General features: G+C 45.2%; 1 protein-coding gene across 1 annotated transcript in view; it reads left to right on the top strand.

Annotated features, from left to right (window-relative positions):
• The first annotated feature begins 420 nt into the window (after positions 1-420).
• SF3B3 (splicing factor 3b, subunit 3, 130kDa) overlaps positions 421-17001 on the top strand; it is a 29799-nt gene continuing 13218 nt past the window's right edge. Inside the window, exons 1-14 of the mRNA XM_009325357.1 lie at positions 421-543; positions 969-1295; positions 2470-2642; positions 2940-3081; positions 4130-4242; positions 5019-5156; positions 6209-6312; positions 7548-7713; positions 8235-8330; positions 8860-8932; positions 14415-14566; positions 14983-15138; positions 15563-15718; positions 16395-16538. Of these exons, the coding sequence (XP_009323632.1) occupies positions 474-543; positions 969-1295; positions 2470-2642; positions 2940-3081; positions 4130-4242; positions 5019-5156; positions 6209-6312; positions 7548-7713; positions 8235-8330; positions 8860-8932; positions 14415-14566; positions 14983-15138; positions 15563-15718; positions 16395-16538 (2010 nt within the window). The 5' untranslated portion in view covers positions 421-473. The remainder of the gene's footprint in view (positions 544-968; positions 1296-2469; positions 2643-2939; positions 3082-4129; positions 4243-5018; positions 5157-6208; positions 6313-7547; positions 7714-8234; positions 8331-8859; positions 8933-14414; positions 14567-14982; positions 15139-15562; positions 15719-16394; positions 16539-17001) is intronic.

Here is a 17001-nt window from a genome sequence, read left to right as displayed (position 1 = left end):
GGCCCGCCCCCGCCCCAGCCCCGGGGAAGGGCGTCCACTCGGGTGCTCGCCCCAAGCTGTTGCGGGTAGCTTGGCTCGCGTTAAGGGAAACGGCGAGATCAGCGAGGTGTAAGGGCGCAGTGTTGTCACGGGACTCGCTAACTGCGTTTGGTTTCTGAACAAATAAAACCGTGAGGGAAGTAATGAGCGGGAAGCCCTGATCAGTCAGGCGGCCGTACGGAGCCCGGCTGCCGCTCGGCAGCCTGGCTACCTTTGGGAGAGCCTTTTGCCTCGTGGAATTACTAAATGCCAAATAACTTTGGCTGGGCGGCAGTAAGCCTTCTGATGTAAAGTGGTCCATGCAGGCAAGCGAGAGGGCGGTGGTTCTCTCCCCCTGCCTATGGAAGGCTTTGTTTTTACAGAGTATATGTTTTTGTTCTGCGTCTTGCAGACCGAGTGGAGCTACGAGCAGGTGAAGCGAACCCGTTGCCAGCATGTTTCTCTACAACCTGACCTTGCAGCGTGCCACCGGCATTAGCTATGCTATCCATGGCAATTTCTCAGGTAATTTTCTCCTCCCTTCGCGCATCTTGGCTTGCGCTCTTTTGGGTAGTAGAGGAAAAAAGGTGTTTGTTTTAGCACTTGTTAAAACCCTTTGGCATTTGTTTGTTATAGCCTTTTTTTCGCTGGTATATTATCATTTGCTCTTGAGCGTGTTACTCGAGCTGTTGTAACTTGTGGAAGGATCGAGAGAAGTTTGGCTCGATTATAGATTTAATTCAGTATTTTGTCCCCTTTCTGGTCTGCTAAAAGATGCTCAAACAATAGTGGCACCCAGCGTGGTGAACAAGTTGCTTCGAATTCTTCCGTAGCAAAACTCTTTGGCATTCAGTAGTCGTGAAGTTTTATCGTCTTTCTTACGGTGCTTCTTGAAATTGCACGTTCTGCTGTGTTGTTGCTAACTCTTCTTTATGTTTCGGGTTCTTTAGGAACCAAACAACAAGAAATTGTTGTTTCCCGGGGCAAGATTCTGGAATTGCTCCGCCCGGATCCCAACACAGGGAAGGTTCACACCCTGCTGACCGTGGAAGTGTTCGGAGTCATTCGCTCCCTCATGGCCTTCAGGCTGACAGGTGGGACCAAAGACTATATCGTCGTGGGCAGCGATTCGGGACGCATTGTTATTCTGGAGTACCAGCCCTCAAAGAACGTGTTTGAGAAGATTCATCAGGAAACCTTTGGCAAGAGCGGGTGTCGCAGAATCGTTCCAGGCCAGTACTTGGCTGTAGACCCAAAGGGCCGCGCCGTCATGATCAGTAAGTTGGCCCGTCGGCTTGTCTTCTCCTTATTTTTTTTCCTCCTGTCTCAGGGATGTTTGTTTTGGAGCGAGTTTCTGCCAGGTATAATTGGAAGCGTTTCTTCTCGGGCGGTTTGTTAGGCTATGAGACGCGTCAAGGAGAATGCAGGCATTCAGAATAGTTCTTTGACGCTGATGGAATTGCACAAATTAATTCTAACGCAGGGCCAAAACGATTCGGAAAGAGGCCAGCTCGCCTAGCGGTGCGCAGAGTCCTGGAGTGTGATGTTTGGGAGAGAAGTTGGGGATTGCAGGCGTTGGCACTACAGCGTAGTCAGTCAGTCATCACTGCTCCCTGCAGTGATGTTAGGAACTCGTGTCTCTCCTCTGAGACTCATCGTGGAGACGGCTAGATGCGTTTCTCATCAGGCTTCACAGGTAGAAGGACACTTGGGTAACTTTTTTTTTATAAGATTTATCATGAGGTGTCTTAGTTACTTGGTACATGAACTTCCTCAGCTGGCCGTAGCCGGCTTTGTGCGATGCTGCTTTCCTGCACGCCGAGAGCAGGGACTTGCAATGATAGGTAGTTGAACAGTGCCCCTTTATATCGGGAATAACAATAAATAACATCGTCTCCTTTCTCACAAGTCTTGTTTTCACGGCTGAGAAGGTAGCACCGTCGCAGTCGTGCCGTTCACATTGATAGTTAAGGGTGATGAGTGTTTGCTATGTTGTGGATGCTGTGTATCAGGCAAGAATACGGTTTTTTTTTTTAGTTAAAATATTTCTGAGGAAAGGTCTCTTTGCCAAATTGCTTTAAGTGGTGGAACATCTGGCTGTTTTCAAGTTGTTTTTGCTTCCCTGCAGTCTGTCATCTCCTGTGTGGTGGAATGAGTGAGTAGATCTGCCTGTAGCCATTGTAGATTGAATATTGGGTAGATGGATGTAGCCTGACGGGTCAGTCTTTGGCTTTAAAGAGCTGGAGTTGTCATTTGTGCTTGTGGCCTGAAACATGAAAAATGAGACGTTCGGAGTTAATTGGTGGCACAGAGATAAATACCAATGGTGAACTTCAGCAGAAGCAACACTGACGTTCTCTTGCAAAGTCTTACATTGGTATTGGGCTGCAGGTGTGACCAGATTTGATCACCAGGTGATGTGCTTCAGGTGCTGTTGTCCTTTTCTTGCAGGTGCGATCGAAAAGCAGAAGCTGGTGTATATCTTGAACAGAGATGCTGCTGCTCGTCTCACCATTTCCTCCCCGCTGGAAGCCCACAAGGCCAATACCTTGGTCTACCACGTGGTGGGAGTCGATGTGGGATTTGAAAACCCGATGTTTGCTTGTCTGGAAATGGATTATGAGGTGAGAAGAACTTGATCTCCCTTGGCTGCCTTTTGAGCTTTGTCGTGCCTCTTCTGTTCTTAATCTGTCTGTGGAGGCGGGGAACGTTGGCTGCTTCTGTCTTGGTGGTTCTTAAATTCTTGCTGTTCAGCTGCAAAAGTGCGTATTTTCTTCCTCTGAACCTTTTTATGTGCCTCTTCCAGCAAGCCGCCTTTTGGACTTCCATTCTAATGTTACTCAAACCTGTTTCCTGATGCATCAACATTGCTCCTCCTTCGGTACCTTTCCTGAAAGACACTTTCATGTGTTCTGTTCTAGGAAGCAGACAATGATCCAACAGGAGAAGCGGCAGCCAACACACAGCAGACGTTGACCTTTTACGAACTGGACTTGGGTTTGAACCACGTCGTTAGGAAATACAGCGAGCCCTTGGAAGAGCACGGCAACTTCCTTATAACAGGTGCTGCCCACCTGGCCGCCAAGTCATTTTCCTACTTGGTTCCCATTCCCCAGGGAAACAGAATCAATACGCTTTGTGTCTTAGGAGTTGTTTCGATGGTAGGCTGAGCCCTTAGTCTGGGTGGTGGTTCACACGTGGAAATACGCAAGGATTCCTAGATAGAGCTGCGGTTTGAAAGTGTTCCTCATCTCTCTTCTTTTAGATGTATTCTGGTTATTCTCTGGATTCCGAAGCTAAGAGATACTAACTGAAATTAGCTGGTAGCAGATGCAAAAGCGTGTATTTTTAGGTAGTGCGTAGGTGCTGTTGTGCTCTCTTGCACGGGATTCCAGGAGCTGATATGCATTCAAAAGGCAGTAGAATGAATCCATGGACTAAAAGCCCATTTACAGGGATTGGATGCAAAGCTGACCTAACACCTTTGACCTGGGAAACTGCTGCAGCTTCCTCTCCAAGCACAAAGGAAGCTAAGCTAGGAGAGCATCCTGATACGCTCGCCCTGTTGTTGCATCTTCCGTAGGCAGCTGACAGACACCAGATATTGGGCTGGATTTGATCGCTGCTACTATTTTGATGATCTCTTCTGTTACGCTGGGATTTCAATAGAAGCATTTTAAAAAACATGCTCTAAAAATGAAAGATATGGCAGAAAACCATCTGGCAGATCTTTTTGACAGCAAGCAAACATGCCAGTAGCCCAAGGGTTGTGTTTATCTGACAAGTTGCTAATGTGGTATTTGGGGCATGTCGTGGCTTTTTAGACGAGAATAAGCCATGAAGGATGAAACATAAGCCATTTGTCGCATCCTTCCTTTTTCTCCTTCCTGGTCACCCAGTTCCATCTGTTCTTACATCGATTCTTACACCGACCCAGGAAGCTGTACTCGGTGTTTTGTCTTCCCCTTCAATAAGAGTAGATTTACATATGCAGGGTGATACAGAGCAATGGAAACTGTTGCTTTAAAGAAAACCAAAATCAGTGTTCTGCAGGCAGGCAGGTCTGTGGTAAGGGCTTTTCTCATAATAATGTTTCTTTTTTGTGTTCCAGTTCCTGGTGGTTCTGATGGACCTAGCGGGGTGCTGATCTGTTCTGAAAACTATATTACTTATAAAAACTTTGGTGATCAGCCTGATATCAGATGCCCAATTCCCAGGAGACGGGTGAGAATTTTGGGATTCCTACCCTTTTTTTAAGATTATCTTTGTCAGTCCTAAATGAATGCTTGGTATTTGCCTTTCAAGGTTAAAGGCGTCAGGGAGGTTTTAAAGTAAGGAAAAAGGATTTAAAAGTGTGTTGGCCTATCATCTACCTTCCTGGCTGCATGTTACCTGTGAGGGAAGACGTGGGTGGGCATGGCCTGAAGTGATGAGCTTGGTTCATGTCTCTTCTCTGAGATTTATGCTGGAGATACTCCAGAGACTCTGATCAGGCACCAGAGTGGCAGCGCCGTCGGTGTAAGATAGGAGTACTCGAGATGGTGAGTCATGGTTGCCATAGTGTATGCAGGTGAATTTGACAGCTGCTCTGTTAGGTCTAAGGCTGGTTCCTCCTCTGGTATTGCAGATCGTTGTGTGCTTTGACAGCGCTGTGAACACCTGCCAAGGGTCAGGTGCTCAAAACCAGCTGTATGTGGACTGCAAGCCCTTGCCTCCGTGTTTGGCTTTGATACGCGAGAGAATTTTCCAGGGAGGAGGGCAAAAAAGATAGGAGGGGGAATGCTGAGGCACAGCGTCTTAGAAATGTATTTCCTGCTGGGGCAGAGATGTACCAAGGGTTAACTACGGATGTAACGGGGGGGACGTGCTTTGTGTTAAAAGCCTCCTCGCATACTGTCAGCTCTTAAGGCACCTGTGAAATGGAAATACTTTGGTCAGTGAAATCCCATCTGCACTTCCCGGGTAATTCCACCAATGACCTCTGCTTTCTTTCTCGACAGAATGACTTGGATGACCCAGAGAGAGGTATGATTTTTGTCTGCTCTGCTACACACAAGACCAAGTCCATGTTCTTCTTCCTGGCCCAGACAGAGCAGGGAGACATCTTCAAAATTACTCTGGAGACTGATGAAGACATGGTAAGCGTCGCGTGAAGAACAACAAAAGCATTCATTGAGAAGAGCCCTTAGGATTCTCTAAAGTGATAAATATTTAGTATTGTGGTTTTAGCTGTGTAATGGCGCGTGTTTTACGTGATTTGTAATACAGTTATACCTGCAGTTGTAACTGGTGTTTACTCATATAGAGACACAGCGCAAGGTTTGCAAAACCCTGTGAGAATTATGCTGCAGAGTCACTTGGGCATATTTTAGATGTTCTGCAGGCGGTCCTTTCTTCAAAAGGTGTGAAGTGTGGTCCATGAACCTGCTAGAGGGTATTCCAGAAACTAATTCTGGGGAACTTAGTTTCTCTTGATCGCAGTAGGTGCTCTCTATTTCATCTCTTAATTGAATATTTACGTGCTACAATCAGTCTTTTGCAAATGGAGGTGGATAGCTTGGTACAGCTGATCCATGAGTTGAAATAACAAGCTTGAAGTGGCTTGCTGCTGCTTGTCCTAGTATTTTGCAATGAAAAGATCTCTGCTGCAGTGAATCAGTTGGGTTTTTTGAGTAAATGTTGAATGTTAGTTCCTCTTTTATCTACACGTCAGATTTGGTACAAGGGATGATTGTGTAGCGTCGTTACGTGTCTTAAGATTGTTCTTGGATGTTTCACCAGGAGCTATTGCGAACATATCAAATGAGAAAGTTTGCTCAGGACAGTTAATTTTTCATGTGTTGGGGAATGGCTGGTGTTCAGTGAAGTAAATTTCTTCTTTCTTTTAGACAGCTTGCTATTTTCGCAGCGTTTTTTTTTCCAGACTGACTCAGTGTTACCAAAGCCAGAAAGTCTTAGAATAAAACAGGCAGTCTGACTTGTGTGTTCAAAATAATCTGCTGGATTTTGTGATTTGTAACCTGCTGCCCCAAACTACTGATGTGGTTATGCCTGGCCCACTCTCTTGCTTCCTTTCTTTGGAGGGGATGGCTAGGCAGCGCTTTTTTTAAATTATTATTAATTATTATTAAATCACACATGTACAGCTCTAGTACTTTGCTAGCACAGTCACATCTTCCTCTGCTTTCAGGTAACAGAGATTCGACTGAAGTACTTTGACACTGTTCCTGTCGCTGCTGCCATGTGTGTGCTGAAGACAGGGTTTCTCTTTGTGGCATCTGAATTTGGAAACCAGTGAGTAAACAATTTTATGTCAGCATTTTTCCCCTGAAACAGACTGTTTCTGTTCGGGACTGCAAACTGACCCTTGAACTTACTGAACATACAAAGACAACACCTCTGTTTTAATGGGTAAATTAATGCTTTGTTCACATGGCTTGAGCAGAACAATTGGTTTAAACTATGACTGGATGGGGGAATTTTTTTGTTGTTTGAACCCAGATTAGATATTACAGTGCAGAGAACAAAAGATTACGTGCTGTTGCAGTATCTTTTGGAAGAATTGAGCCCTTGCAGTTCATATAGGGTCCATCATCTATCCAGATGAATTATCTTTTAATTAGTTTGACAGTTTTCATTGAACTTTTGTGTGTTATGGCCCACTCAGGAGTAGATAGGGTTTGTTATCAGTAACTGCGGTCCTTTCCTTAATAGGTGTATACGTGAGGGCTTTCTCTATTCATGTTTGGGGTTCTAGAGTATTCTAAACTCTCAGAGAAGACTTTGCACACCTTTTGAAGATGGCTTAACAGTGTCTAAGTGGGGGATTCACAGGAATGGAGATTTATACTCTTTTCTGCCTACACCTGCAGTCAGCCACCTGAGGGAGCTCCAGCCGGTTTACTGGAGTGAATCTGAATTGGGTTGTATAAACCAAGCTCTCGAGGAAGCCATATTCATTTGAGCTCTGTTAAAACCACGAAGTAAATCAGTCTGTCTTTCTGGTTTTGTTTTTTTTCCCCTGAAGTTTAACTTGATTGTTGTGATATTTAGGCTCATAAAATGGAATAGGGAATGCGGTTAAAAATAATGAGGTGAGAGTATTCCAATAAAACAGATAACTGTGGAGTTGTAGTCTTAGCCATTGGCCTTGCTGTTGGCCTCAGCTGTCAATTGGTGCTTTGGCTCTAACACAAGAATATCTGAAAGGCTCAAGGGTAAACAGAGAAAACGCTGAAACTGGGATACCTTGCCAGTGACAGCGACAAATGAGAAGACTGGGGGGAGGAGGTTGTGGTGGGGGATTTTTCGTGGGTTTTTTGTTTGGGTTTTTTTGCAGACCTCTGATTTCCTTTAAACATCTCGTCACCAAGAAGACGATCCCTGAGGCTCAATTTTAATAGCTGTATAATGTAGGGAAGGATTTCTCTCCTCCCTGCTGCCTACTGAATATTTGGCTAAGGCTTTCTTAGAGAAGGCTACATGAGCTTTGCACTGAACATGCTGTTGCTCTTGCTTTCTGTCTCAAGTTACCTGTACCAGATAGCTCACCTGGGCGACGATGATGAGGAGCCAGAGTTCTCTTCTGCCATGCCTCTTGAGGAAGGAGATACGTTCTTTTTTCAGCCACGACCTCTCAAAAACCTGGTGCTGGTGGATGAGTTGGACAGTTTGTCTCCTATTCTGTGTTGTCAGGTACGTTGCCATCGGCAAGCTCCCATTCACCACATAAGTGAGTCTTTCTTGTTTGCAGAGGAATTGATCATAGATGCATGATTTTTTTCTTTGCTTTTCTGCGGAATATTTCTGTGTAAGCGGAGTCACCAAAGCTACATTATCCTAGGTTTCCAGAAATACCGCTCTATACTAAATGCTGATAGAAAAGCAAGTCCGCTAAATTCTCAGGCAGCTGCCTAAGGCTGGTACCTGGCCTGGCAGCCTTTGATTCCTGTGGTGATAAATATATATCTGGACACAGGGTGTCAGCCAGCAGTCCTGTGCTGCTCCTCTGTTGACCGTCAGACCCGGTTCTCTGCTCTGCAGTGAGTTTGGTTAAAACTCGACATTATTTCAGGGCAGCAGATGGTACACCCTATGGCATCTTTACTGTTTTCAGTGTCTGAAAAAAAACATTCTTAAAGCAGTAGTGTGGCATATATAGCTTAGTTTTATTTTCTCTTCTTGTGGGTATTGTTTGACGCTATTTCTCCACGCAGATAGCTGATCTGGCCAATGAAGACACACCCCAGTTGTATGTGGCTTGTGGTCGGGGGCCCCGGTCATCTCTGAGGGTTCTAAGGCATGGACTTGAGGTAAGACTTCCAGCACTTTAGAAGAACAGCTTGAGAGGCGAGGACGGTGGGAGAAAATTGTTGAAATATGGCTGCTGAAATGAAGGGATTCTCCTTTTGCCGTAGTCTGGAGAACAACTTTCTCTAGGCTTGCTTCTTGGAAATAGAAGGGTGGTACTGCTTGCTCTTACAGTCTCAAAGGCTTTTGTTCAGTTGACTCCAACCACCTGCATTTTGTCTCCTCTAATACTTGGGTGTATTGAGCTGGAACATTCCTGGTGTCTCTGCCAGCTGCTGCTGCTGATCTCTGCTGGGGGCAGGTGACCTTCTTTTAAAGCTGATCATCCAGAGCTCTAATGTTGCTGTATCATTGCTGAATGTATTCTACCCCATAGCACGTCTGGCATGGGGGAGAGGGCATCAGAATTGGGAATTACTAGCTTTCCTGCCCAGTTGTGGGAAAGCTTAAAAACTGCTGGTGTTTTGGTGACTTACTGTGGTAAGTCTGAACGTCTGTTTGCAAGAGAACCTTGTTCTTGTTTACTCTTAGGTATCTGAAATGGCCGTCTCAGAGCTGCCTGGTAACCCCAATGCTGTATGGACCGTGAGGAGACATGTTGAAGGTATGCAGTATTTTCCTAAAGTGCAGGGAGGTGATAATGGTTTTGGTGTGTCTTGTTCGTTGTTTGTTTTCTTTTGTTTTTCTGTCCAAGGAGATAGGAAAGGTGCTGCATGATGGTGGTGTGCCATCCCCCAAAGTTGTTTTGAACCGGCAACCACCTGTTTGTGCTTAGAAGCCACCCTCTGGTCCCCTAGAATTGTCACGCTTCCCTTTGACAAAGAAGCACCTGCCTGCAGCTGCATCCATCGCCCAATATGCTGCATCAGCTGTACGTTTGCAGCCCGAAGCTGCTGAACTTCTCATCCTTTCCCGCTTCCCATAAGTTCTTGCTCCGACATCAGCAGGCAATGATTATGCTTTTTGTTGGAGCGTACTCGCTGTTCTTCATATGCGTGTTGACAACTACAGTAATCAGCTCTTTGTGAGAGAATGGGGTACAAATTATGGAACAAAGAAGATAAATCGGCAACAGTGTCTGTATTTTATTACTTCCCTCTATGCATATCTGCAAAGAAAACAAGTCTATTTGGGCTAGGACACACTCCTATTCAAAAACCCAGCAGTGTATAGGATGCTGCTGATTCCAGGAAGGTCAGGATTTGAAATTGGCAGAAGGTACTGGATTGTGGGCTTGGTTGGTTGGTTTTTTTTTTCCTGATCCGAAATAACGGGGTTTGCCTTACTGAAGTACAAGAGGAAAAGTCCCTTGTCCTGCCTTTCTCTTGAGGGTGAGAACAGAATTCCTCAGAAACACCTAAAAAGCCTGAAATGAATCTATGCTGGGTACTGACAGTCTCCGTGATTATTTCTGAGGCAGTGCTTTGTATAAATCTCGCAAAGACTACTGTAGGTTTATGCACTGGATACAGAAATGCCAGATTGTTGCAGTGGAGACCTTAGCCTGCTGTGGTGACATGGTATCTTGTTTTTAAGCAGTCATAGAGTAGTGTGTCTTCCAGGGAGCCAGTAACCCTGTGGGAATTTCAAACATTGCTGTGGGATTTGCCTTGCCATCTGAGGCCTGCCATCAATTCCCGTGCTCGTGTTCTGAGACTCATGTACTGCCTAAGCAGCATGGAAGGAGCTTTGAGCACAAAGTGCCTTCGTGTTCCCCAGAAATAAAAGGGTCAGAAGGAGACTATTTCCACAGTTCCTATCAAAAACATGTGCTTTTCTTAAGAGGCATTCCAGTTTGTTAGAGACAAACCCATGCTCCTGCCTTCTGGACAAGGAGTTGGTAACATTTGCTCCTTCTGAGAGATGGGGGTTTCTGACATCACCTTACAGTTTTAAAACCTTTTCTCTTGGGGTTCCAGAGCATGACTTTGACTTTTCAGGAGATGGAGGACCATTGCTAACCTACATGAAACAGACCAGTCTCGCTGCCTCTTTTTTCCTCCTTCTAAATTCTCCAGGTTCCAGCATGAAGATCTTCTTGATGATTTCAGAAAGGCTGGAATCTGTAGCTGTTGTGAACCATGCTACTTTTTAAATACAGTTAAAAGTTACTTGAGGCCCATCCCCAAGTTACAACTCTCTGAATTCAGAAATGGTTTTAGTGGGTTTTAATTGGAAAGACTGCAGAACCTTTTCAAACATGTATCTAATCTTGAAACTGCCCGAGTGCTCTCTTCCGAGTGTTCAGTTTGCAGCGTCGGGCTGCCTGGCTCTGCCTCGATGCCACAGTGTGTGCGCGTGCTGCAAGGCCTCTGTAAGACACATACAGGTTTGCAGCCTTCAAAGCAAATACTAACCTTGGCTGGTACGTGGTGATACACACTACCAATACCAAGCCTCTTTTTTTCTTCCACAGGTGGCTGGTGGTGGAGGTGCTGATCACCACAGGTGTGTACCTACTGCTAGGGGCTACTGTAACTGTCCCACAGGTTAACCACAGAGAATCCCAAAATCATGGGGCTACTTGTACGCTAAGCTTTTCAGTAAATGAATTCCAGAAGCTGTTGTGTAGTTGGAGACTGTTGCCTTTGCAGTTCAGTAAGCTGAGGAGTAGAAAGCAACTCCCATTCCATCTTACAGTCTTGGGGAAAAAAATAATGGACTGTGTGTCTGCAGAACGGTCGGTTCTTGCTAAAATCAGAGGTGCGCGTTTCAGGGCTGTTTTCAGCTCCCGTCTAGACTGAGGATTGGCTCCCAGCTGCTTCGTACAGACCTCCAAGACAAAATGATTGAGTGTGCTTGAAGCACTTGTAGGTATTGCTGGCATGGGAATGCCTTGTGGTTATGGGATGCGTCTGCCCATCAGAAGAAGTGGATGGGATTTGGACCAAACCCTCTCTTGCAGTTAAATATTGAGGTCTGGGGAGCTAGATGGCTGTGTGCTTTGCTGTGGAGATAGACGTGAGCTGAGACCTAACAGTCTGCATTCCCTACCTGGCACTCTTGCATGCAGAGCAGTGTGCAGTGAGTCACAGCTGCAGAGTCTCCATGCAGTAGTAAACAGAAGCCCAGGAAAAAGTGCTGTCATCCCATCAGTATCATTTAAGTGAGAATAATCCTGATTTTAGTCACTGCTCATCTTTTTGTTCACTGAACTCCTCTGAGCTAGTGGTGACTACGTTTGTATCGGTGCAAATTCACATGCTGCGGAGCTTGAAAAAACTTATCAGGCGTGGACTGGCGTACAGGAATGGCATTCTCCTGGACTAACTCAGATTGAATCTGTGACAAATAACAAAAAGGACAGTAGTGTAGAGTTCATGGACTGAAATGTGATGTTTTCGTAACTGATCATGACATGTGGATGAAGCTGCAGAAAACTTGTAATGAAGGCACAGGAGAATGAGTCCAGCTGTGGTTCTTCAGAGTCATTACAATGTCTCTGTTACTAGCTGAAAGGAGCTAACTGGAGCAATTAGAATGGTAATAACCATCTCTGAAGTCTCGTGTCTGCATAAAATAACGTCTATCTGTTCAAAACTCTGGGCAGCCTGATATTATGCTTCGGATTGTGCAGAGCTAAGTAGATATCTTTTCATATTAAAATCTATAGATCTCTTCTTTTTATAACTGAGAATACTTCTCAGTGTGCCCCAGGGATTTAGTCCTCTTAATTTCAACTGGGCTGCTATATTTTCTAAACCAAAATTGTACTGTTTGAATCTAGATGAATGCGTCTTATTCACTGACTTCATTCTGGTAAATCAAACCCTTTATTTCAAAAGCTCCAGCAGAGAGGCATTAAGCAACACTACTGGACTTCAAGCAAAAATGCACTTGTCACTATTATTGACACAGACTTAAAGGCACGCTTTAATATAACTGTAAGCCAGTGAAAAGAAAGAGCTAAAAAAGTATTAAGAGGTAGGAATGAGTTTTCCTTTAGAGTAGGACTAAGGGAATCTGTTTTGCTTTCAAATGGGGGGTTTTTGTCCTGCTCCAAATCACGTGGTTAAGCCTCCAGCTGGGACATGGTGGTTTATCATGAGAATGACAGCCCCCAGGGAGGAAAGCAGCAGCTCTCAAGAAGTTTGGAAAGCAACGATGGTCTTTGAAATGGAATTTCTAGAACATCCTGTCTACAGGATATTTATGAATTAAATGCTTAGCCTGTGAACTGCTAGAATCTCCATTTAAAGCGATCGAGGAATTCTTGTAGACTTCTGGTGTTTAAAAATTCATGCAAGTTTGTAAGAGAAGCTGCTATTTAGTGTAGAAAATAACCAGTGTGTAACGGTGTATGTCTTACTGAGCTCTTACCATCTGCTGTTAATGTTAGAGAAATTCTCCTGTTAAGCCGAGTGTTTAAATAATTGGTGTTACTAATTAGTTTCTGTGTGCAGGTTCAGTTCTTGTTTTCTCATTTCCCCAAGTGGACCCGCTCCTGTTTGTGCGGTTCGGGAGCTTGTTGGAGGTTGCAGGCTGCGACCACATAATAGAGTAGTAATGGAGTTTATGCCACAGACCACTGTTGGAATTGCTTTAATTATACAAAGCTCTTCAGTTTGGTCAGAGCTGTGGTCTGTACACCAGATGTTGGAGAGAAGAATGATGTTTTTTTTTTCACTTGCATATTTTCAGCTGTATGTAAGAACTTTCTGTTATAAACGTGACACAGCAGGTTTGGCAATGTCTCCCTCTAAACAGGGTGGATAAGAAAAGGATCAGTTCCTGAAGCATTTGTTTCAGTTAACCCAGTTCAGCTTCTTTAAGCTGCTGCATGGTATTTGCTGGCATCCTGTATTCATCCCAGTGAGAGTTCTTTATTTTCTTTCTCTACTTGGAGAGTCATTAGCCACTTCTCCGTGTCTCTCACATTTGCAAATTATGGAGAAACTCTGCTCAAGGGCCGAAACTGTGACAGCTCTCTCATACCCGCACTTCTGCTAATTGTCTTGTGCTGTGGTGCATAAGTCTGAGCTTTGGGTTGAGTTGGGTTCAAATGGGGAATTCTTCCTTTTTAAGAAATAGCACTTGCATGGCAACAGCAGCAGAAACGGAGTTGCTTCTCTGAGGCAATCTTATTTCTCCACGGAGGCTCCTGGCTCCATTTCCCAGCAGACTTCATTGTTTCTGTTGCTTTTGTTATTCTGTTTTAATGAGACGCTCCTCTCCCCCTCTTTAATGCCTATCACTTTCTGCAGAATGAAAATGGACAGCAGTAAACCGGGGCGTTCCCTTTACCCAATCCTACTACCCTTGTCTCCCACAAAGTTTCCCTGTTTCCAAATGAGCTATTAAGAGTATTTTGATTAGCGTAGCTCTCCACGTCCAAGCTACTGGACTCTCCCAAGCTGTTCCCTTTGGGAGAAGCCAGTCTGGAGATAATAGTTGCAATACTGTCACTTATTCCAGTAGAAGTAAAGGTCAATGTTTGTTCTATCTTAAAAACGTAATTGTTTCTCATCCCAGGAGGCTGTACGGGTGGCTGTGTGAATGTAAGCTAGTTGAGCTTCTGGATATGAGGGTAGAGCAGGCTAACACTGAGCTCCTCTGCTGCGATGCACCCTAATCGTTCTCTGCAGCCTTTTATTACGTGGGTACTAGATAGAGATGTGGTCCTGCCACCTCCTGTTTGCAGCGTCCGTGGTGCGGTTTCTGCAGATGGGATCCATGTGTTCAGATTATTGGAGTAGAGCATTTCATTTGACTTCATTGGGTCTTAAAATCTGGATTCAGCTCCTTGTGTGAGGTGGGGCAAGTGTCTTAAAGGCTTATAGACCTTGTGCTGTCTTTGAAAAAAGTAGGCAGGAGTCTTGCTTGCCAGAATCCAGAGTATCATGAATTGACTCTATCTGGATCGTCATTTGATCCCTAGCTCAGTCTTGCATTGTTTGGAGTCTAGCAGTGGCTGGCTTTTGGACAGTGTGTCCTAGAACGAACTTGCACAATGCTGCCAGCAGACATAATTATCACAGGAATTCTGCCGAAGAGTAACTGCTAGACATGTGTCAGACTGCTAATTTTGTTGGGAAGCCTTGCATTTATTTAATCAGCACCCCTTTTTCCCTGTCTCCCTTGACCAGATGAATTTGATGCCTATATCATTGTGTCCTTCGTAAATGCCACGCTGGTGCTGTCTATCGGAGAGACTGTAGAAGAAGTGACTGACTCTGGATTCCTGGGTACTACACCCACCTTGTCCTGCTCTCTTCTTGGTGATGATGCTTTGGTACAGGTAATGGAAAGCTGCTTCTGACATGTCTGCTTATGTCTGCCACTTCCTGCTTGCTCCATAGCCATGGTTTCTACAGTAGTGCAACATATATCATGTCTAAAGGTGTGGATTGGCAGAGAATGACACTTATTCAGCCTTCCCCTTTTTATATCCTGCTAAATGAAACTGGACCAGCTGTGAAGATGGTCCTGATCTCCTTCAGTGCATGCTCAGTAGTTCCTGGCTGTAGTTCAAAGATGCGGTGCTTCCGGCTGGCGAGTGGCGCTGCGCTGGTTCAGCCTGTTGCATAGCTAGTGGATGACCGCTGCCAGGAACGGTGCTTGCTTTTGGCTTTTTCTGTGTCAGAATCAATCCCATCAGATGGGAGTTGTGAAGGGATGGTAAATACAGAATTAATGAGACCTTTTTTCCTTCAGGTTTATCCAGATGGGATCCGGCACATCCGAGCAGATAAGAGGGTAAATGAATGGAAGACACCAGGGAAGAAAACCATTGTAAAATGTGCAGTGAACCAGAGACAAGTAGTGATAGCACTGACTGGAGGAGAACTGGTTTACTTTGAGATGGACCCGGTATGTGTGTTAATGTTGTGAGTGAGTTTGGAAGAGCAAGGCAGAGTAGGGGGCATGCCAGAGATTGATCCTTGATCAGACCTGCAGAAAAGGATTCTGTAGTGAAGCGTCCGTCTAGAACGGATAGATCATAAGCCCTGCATATCTGAGCTGTGTCTGTCTGAGATGATTTAATGGCTAATTGAAGTCTCTGAAGTTCGTAACTGAGGCTGGAAATTGTGTACTTACCCTATTGCTATTCTGGTTCTTCTAATTGTAGCTGAAGTAAGGCTGTAAAGAAATGGTTTAAAAAAAAATGCAAAAAATCCAAAGCACTATCTTTAAAAAAAAAAAAAAAAAGATGGGGGGAAGGTGTGGAGAGATGTTTTGGTGCTGGTTTGCCCCATTGGCTAGTTAATAAGTCTCTTGTGGTTTTCTTTCTCAGTCAGGACAGCTGAATGAGTACACAGAGAGAAAGGAGATGTCGGCTGACGTAGTTTGCATGAGCCTGGCCAATGTTCCCCCTGGGGAGCAGCGCTCCCGGTTCCTTGCTGTTGGGCTGGTGGACAACACTGTCAGAATTATTTCCCTTGACCCTTCGGTGAGTAGCTGTTCTGTTTCTGCCTCTTCCATTGGCTTGAAGTGTTCAGAAGGGTACTTCAGAGGTGGGGCTCTGTCCGTCCAAGCTGTCTTTCCGTGTTCAGGTGGATGACCAGGAATGAAGAGCTTGCATGGCTTCTCTCTGCTGGTTGGGAGGAAGCATGGCCCTTGATCCTAACCTGTAACAGGTTCCCTTTTTTTATCTGGTCTCACCCCATGCCTGGAGGTTCAGCTGATGAGATATGGAAGCATTTTCTTCTTCTCCCCCCCTGTCCGCCCCCGTCTCACTGTTTATACCTGTACTAAAAGTAGACTCATTCTGCAAGCAGGTCAGCAGCAAACCAGCATTATCATTCCTGCAACAGATGAGTGTTCAAAGGATGACTGAAGTAACATAAACTTCGCTTAGGTCTCTCCATGTTAAATAACTGCAAACTGCTAGAACAGTTTGGAAGGATCCAGTTTATCTTTTCCAAACCCCAGGGTTGCTACCACTCCTGCTTGCCAAAATCCCCAGAGCCAGCGTCTGTTGTGACTTTTTTTCTTTTTTCTGTGCTGAATACTTCTTTATGGAGATTTAAAAGGACATCTTTAAGCTCCTTAGATGCAGCTAGAATCCCCTCTTGCCATGCCAAGCCTTGCTGACTGGTGTGGTACCTCTTTTCTGTCTTCCCCAGGATTGCTTACAGCCGCTGAGTATGCAGGCCCTTCCTGCACAGCCCGAGTCGCTGTGCATCGTGGAGATGGGTGGCACAGAGAAGCAGGACGAGCTGGGGGAGAGGGGCTCCATTGGCTTTCTGTACCTGAACATTGGACTGCAGGTGAGAGGTGCCTGCCTGGTTCTGACAGGCATTTCTTGGCGAGCCTTTGCTTGAAAGATGGATTGCTAAAATAGCCTTGTCGTCGTGCAGTGCAACGACACAAAGCCTGGCTGTTCCCTCTTTGTTACAACATGCTTAACAACTGCGACTGGGGAATTCACTGTGTGACTTAGTAGAGGTGCAAGTTTCTCTGTATATTCCTAGACTTGAGACTGCTCAGAAGACGGCATATCGTCCCAGACTTCATGTAGGACAAATTGTGCTTCTCCCCTTCCAGAAAGAGCGCACGTTCTAAAAAAAAAAAACCTTCTGGCTGAAATGTTGTTGGGCAGTTCTTTAGAAAGTGACTGTAGGGCAGAGTATCAAAGAAGTAACTGCCCACAACCACAGGCTCTGCTCTAATAACTCTGCTGTTGCACAGCTTTGTGTCGCATCCAGTACTGACTCTGTGATCTTTGACCAA

The sequence above is a fragment of the Pygoscelis adeliae genome, unplaced genomic scaffold (genome assembly GCF_000699105.1).
Source record: "Pygoscelis adeliae isolate BGI_AS28 unplaced genomic scaffold, ASM69910v1 Scaffold326, whole genome shotgun sequence".
Taxonomy (NCBI): Eukaryota; Metazoa; Chordata; class Aves; order Sphenisciformes; family Spheniscidae; genus Pygoscelis; species Pygoscelis adeliae.
Note: the sequence above shows the minus strand (reverse complement) of the source record. Positions and strands in the feature narration are given on the sequence as shown.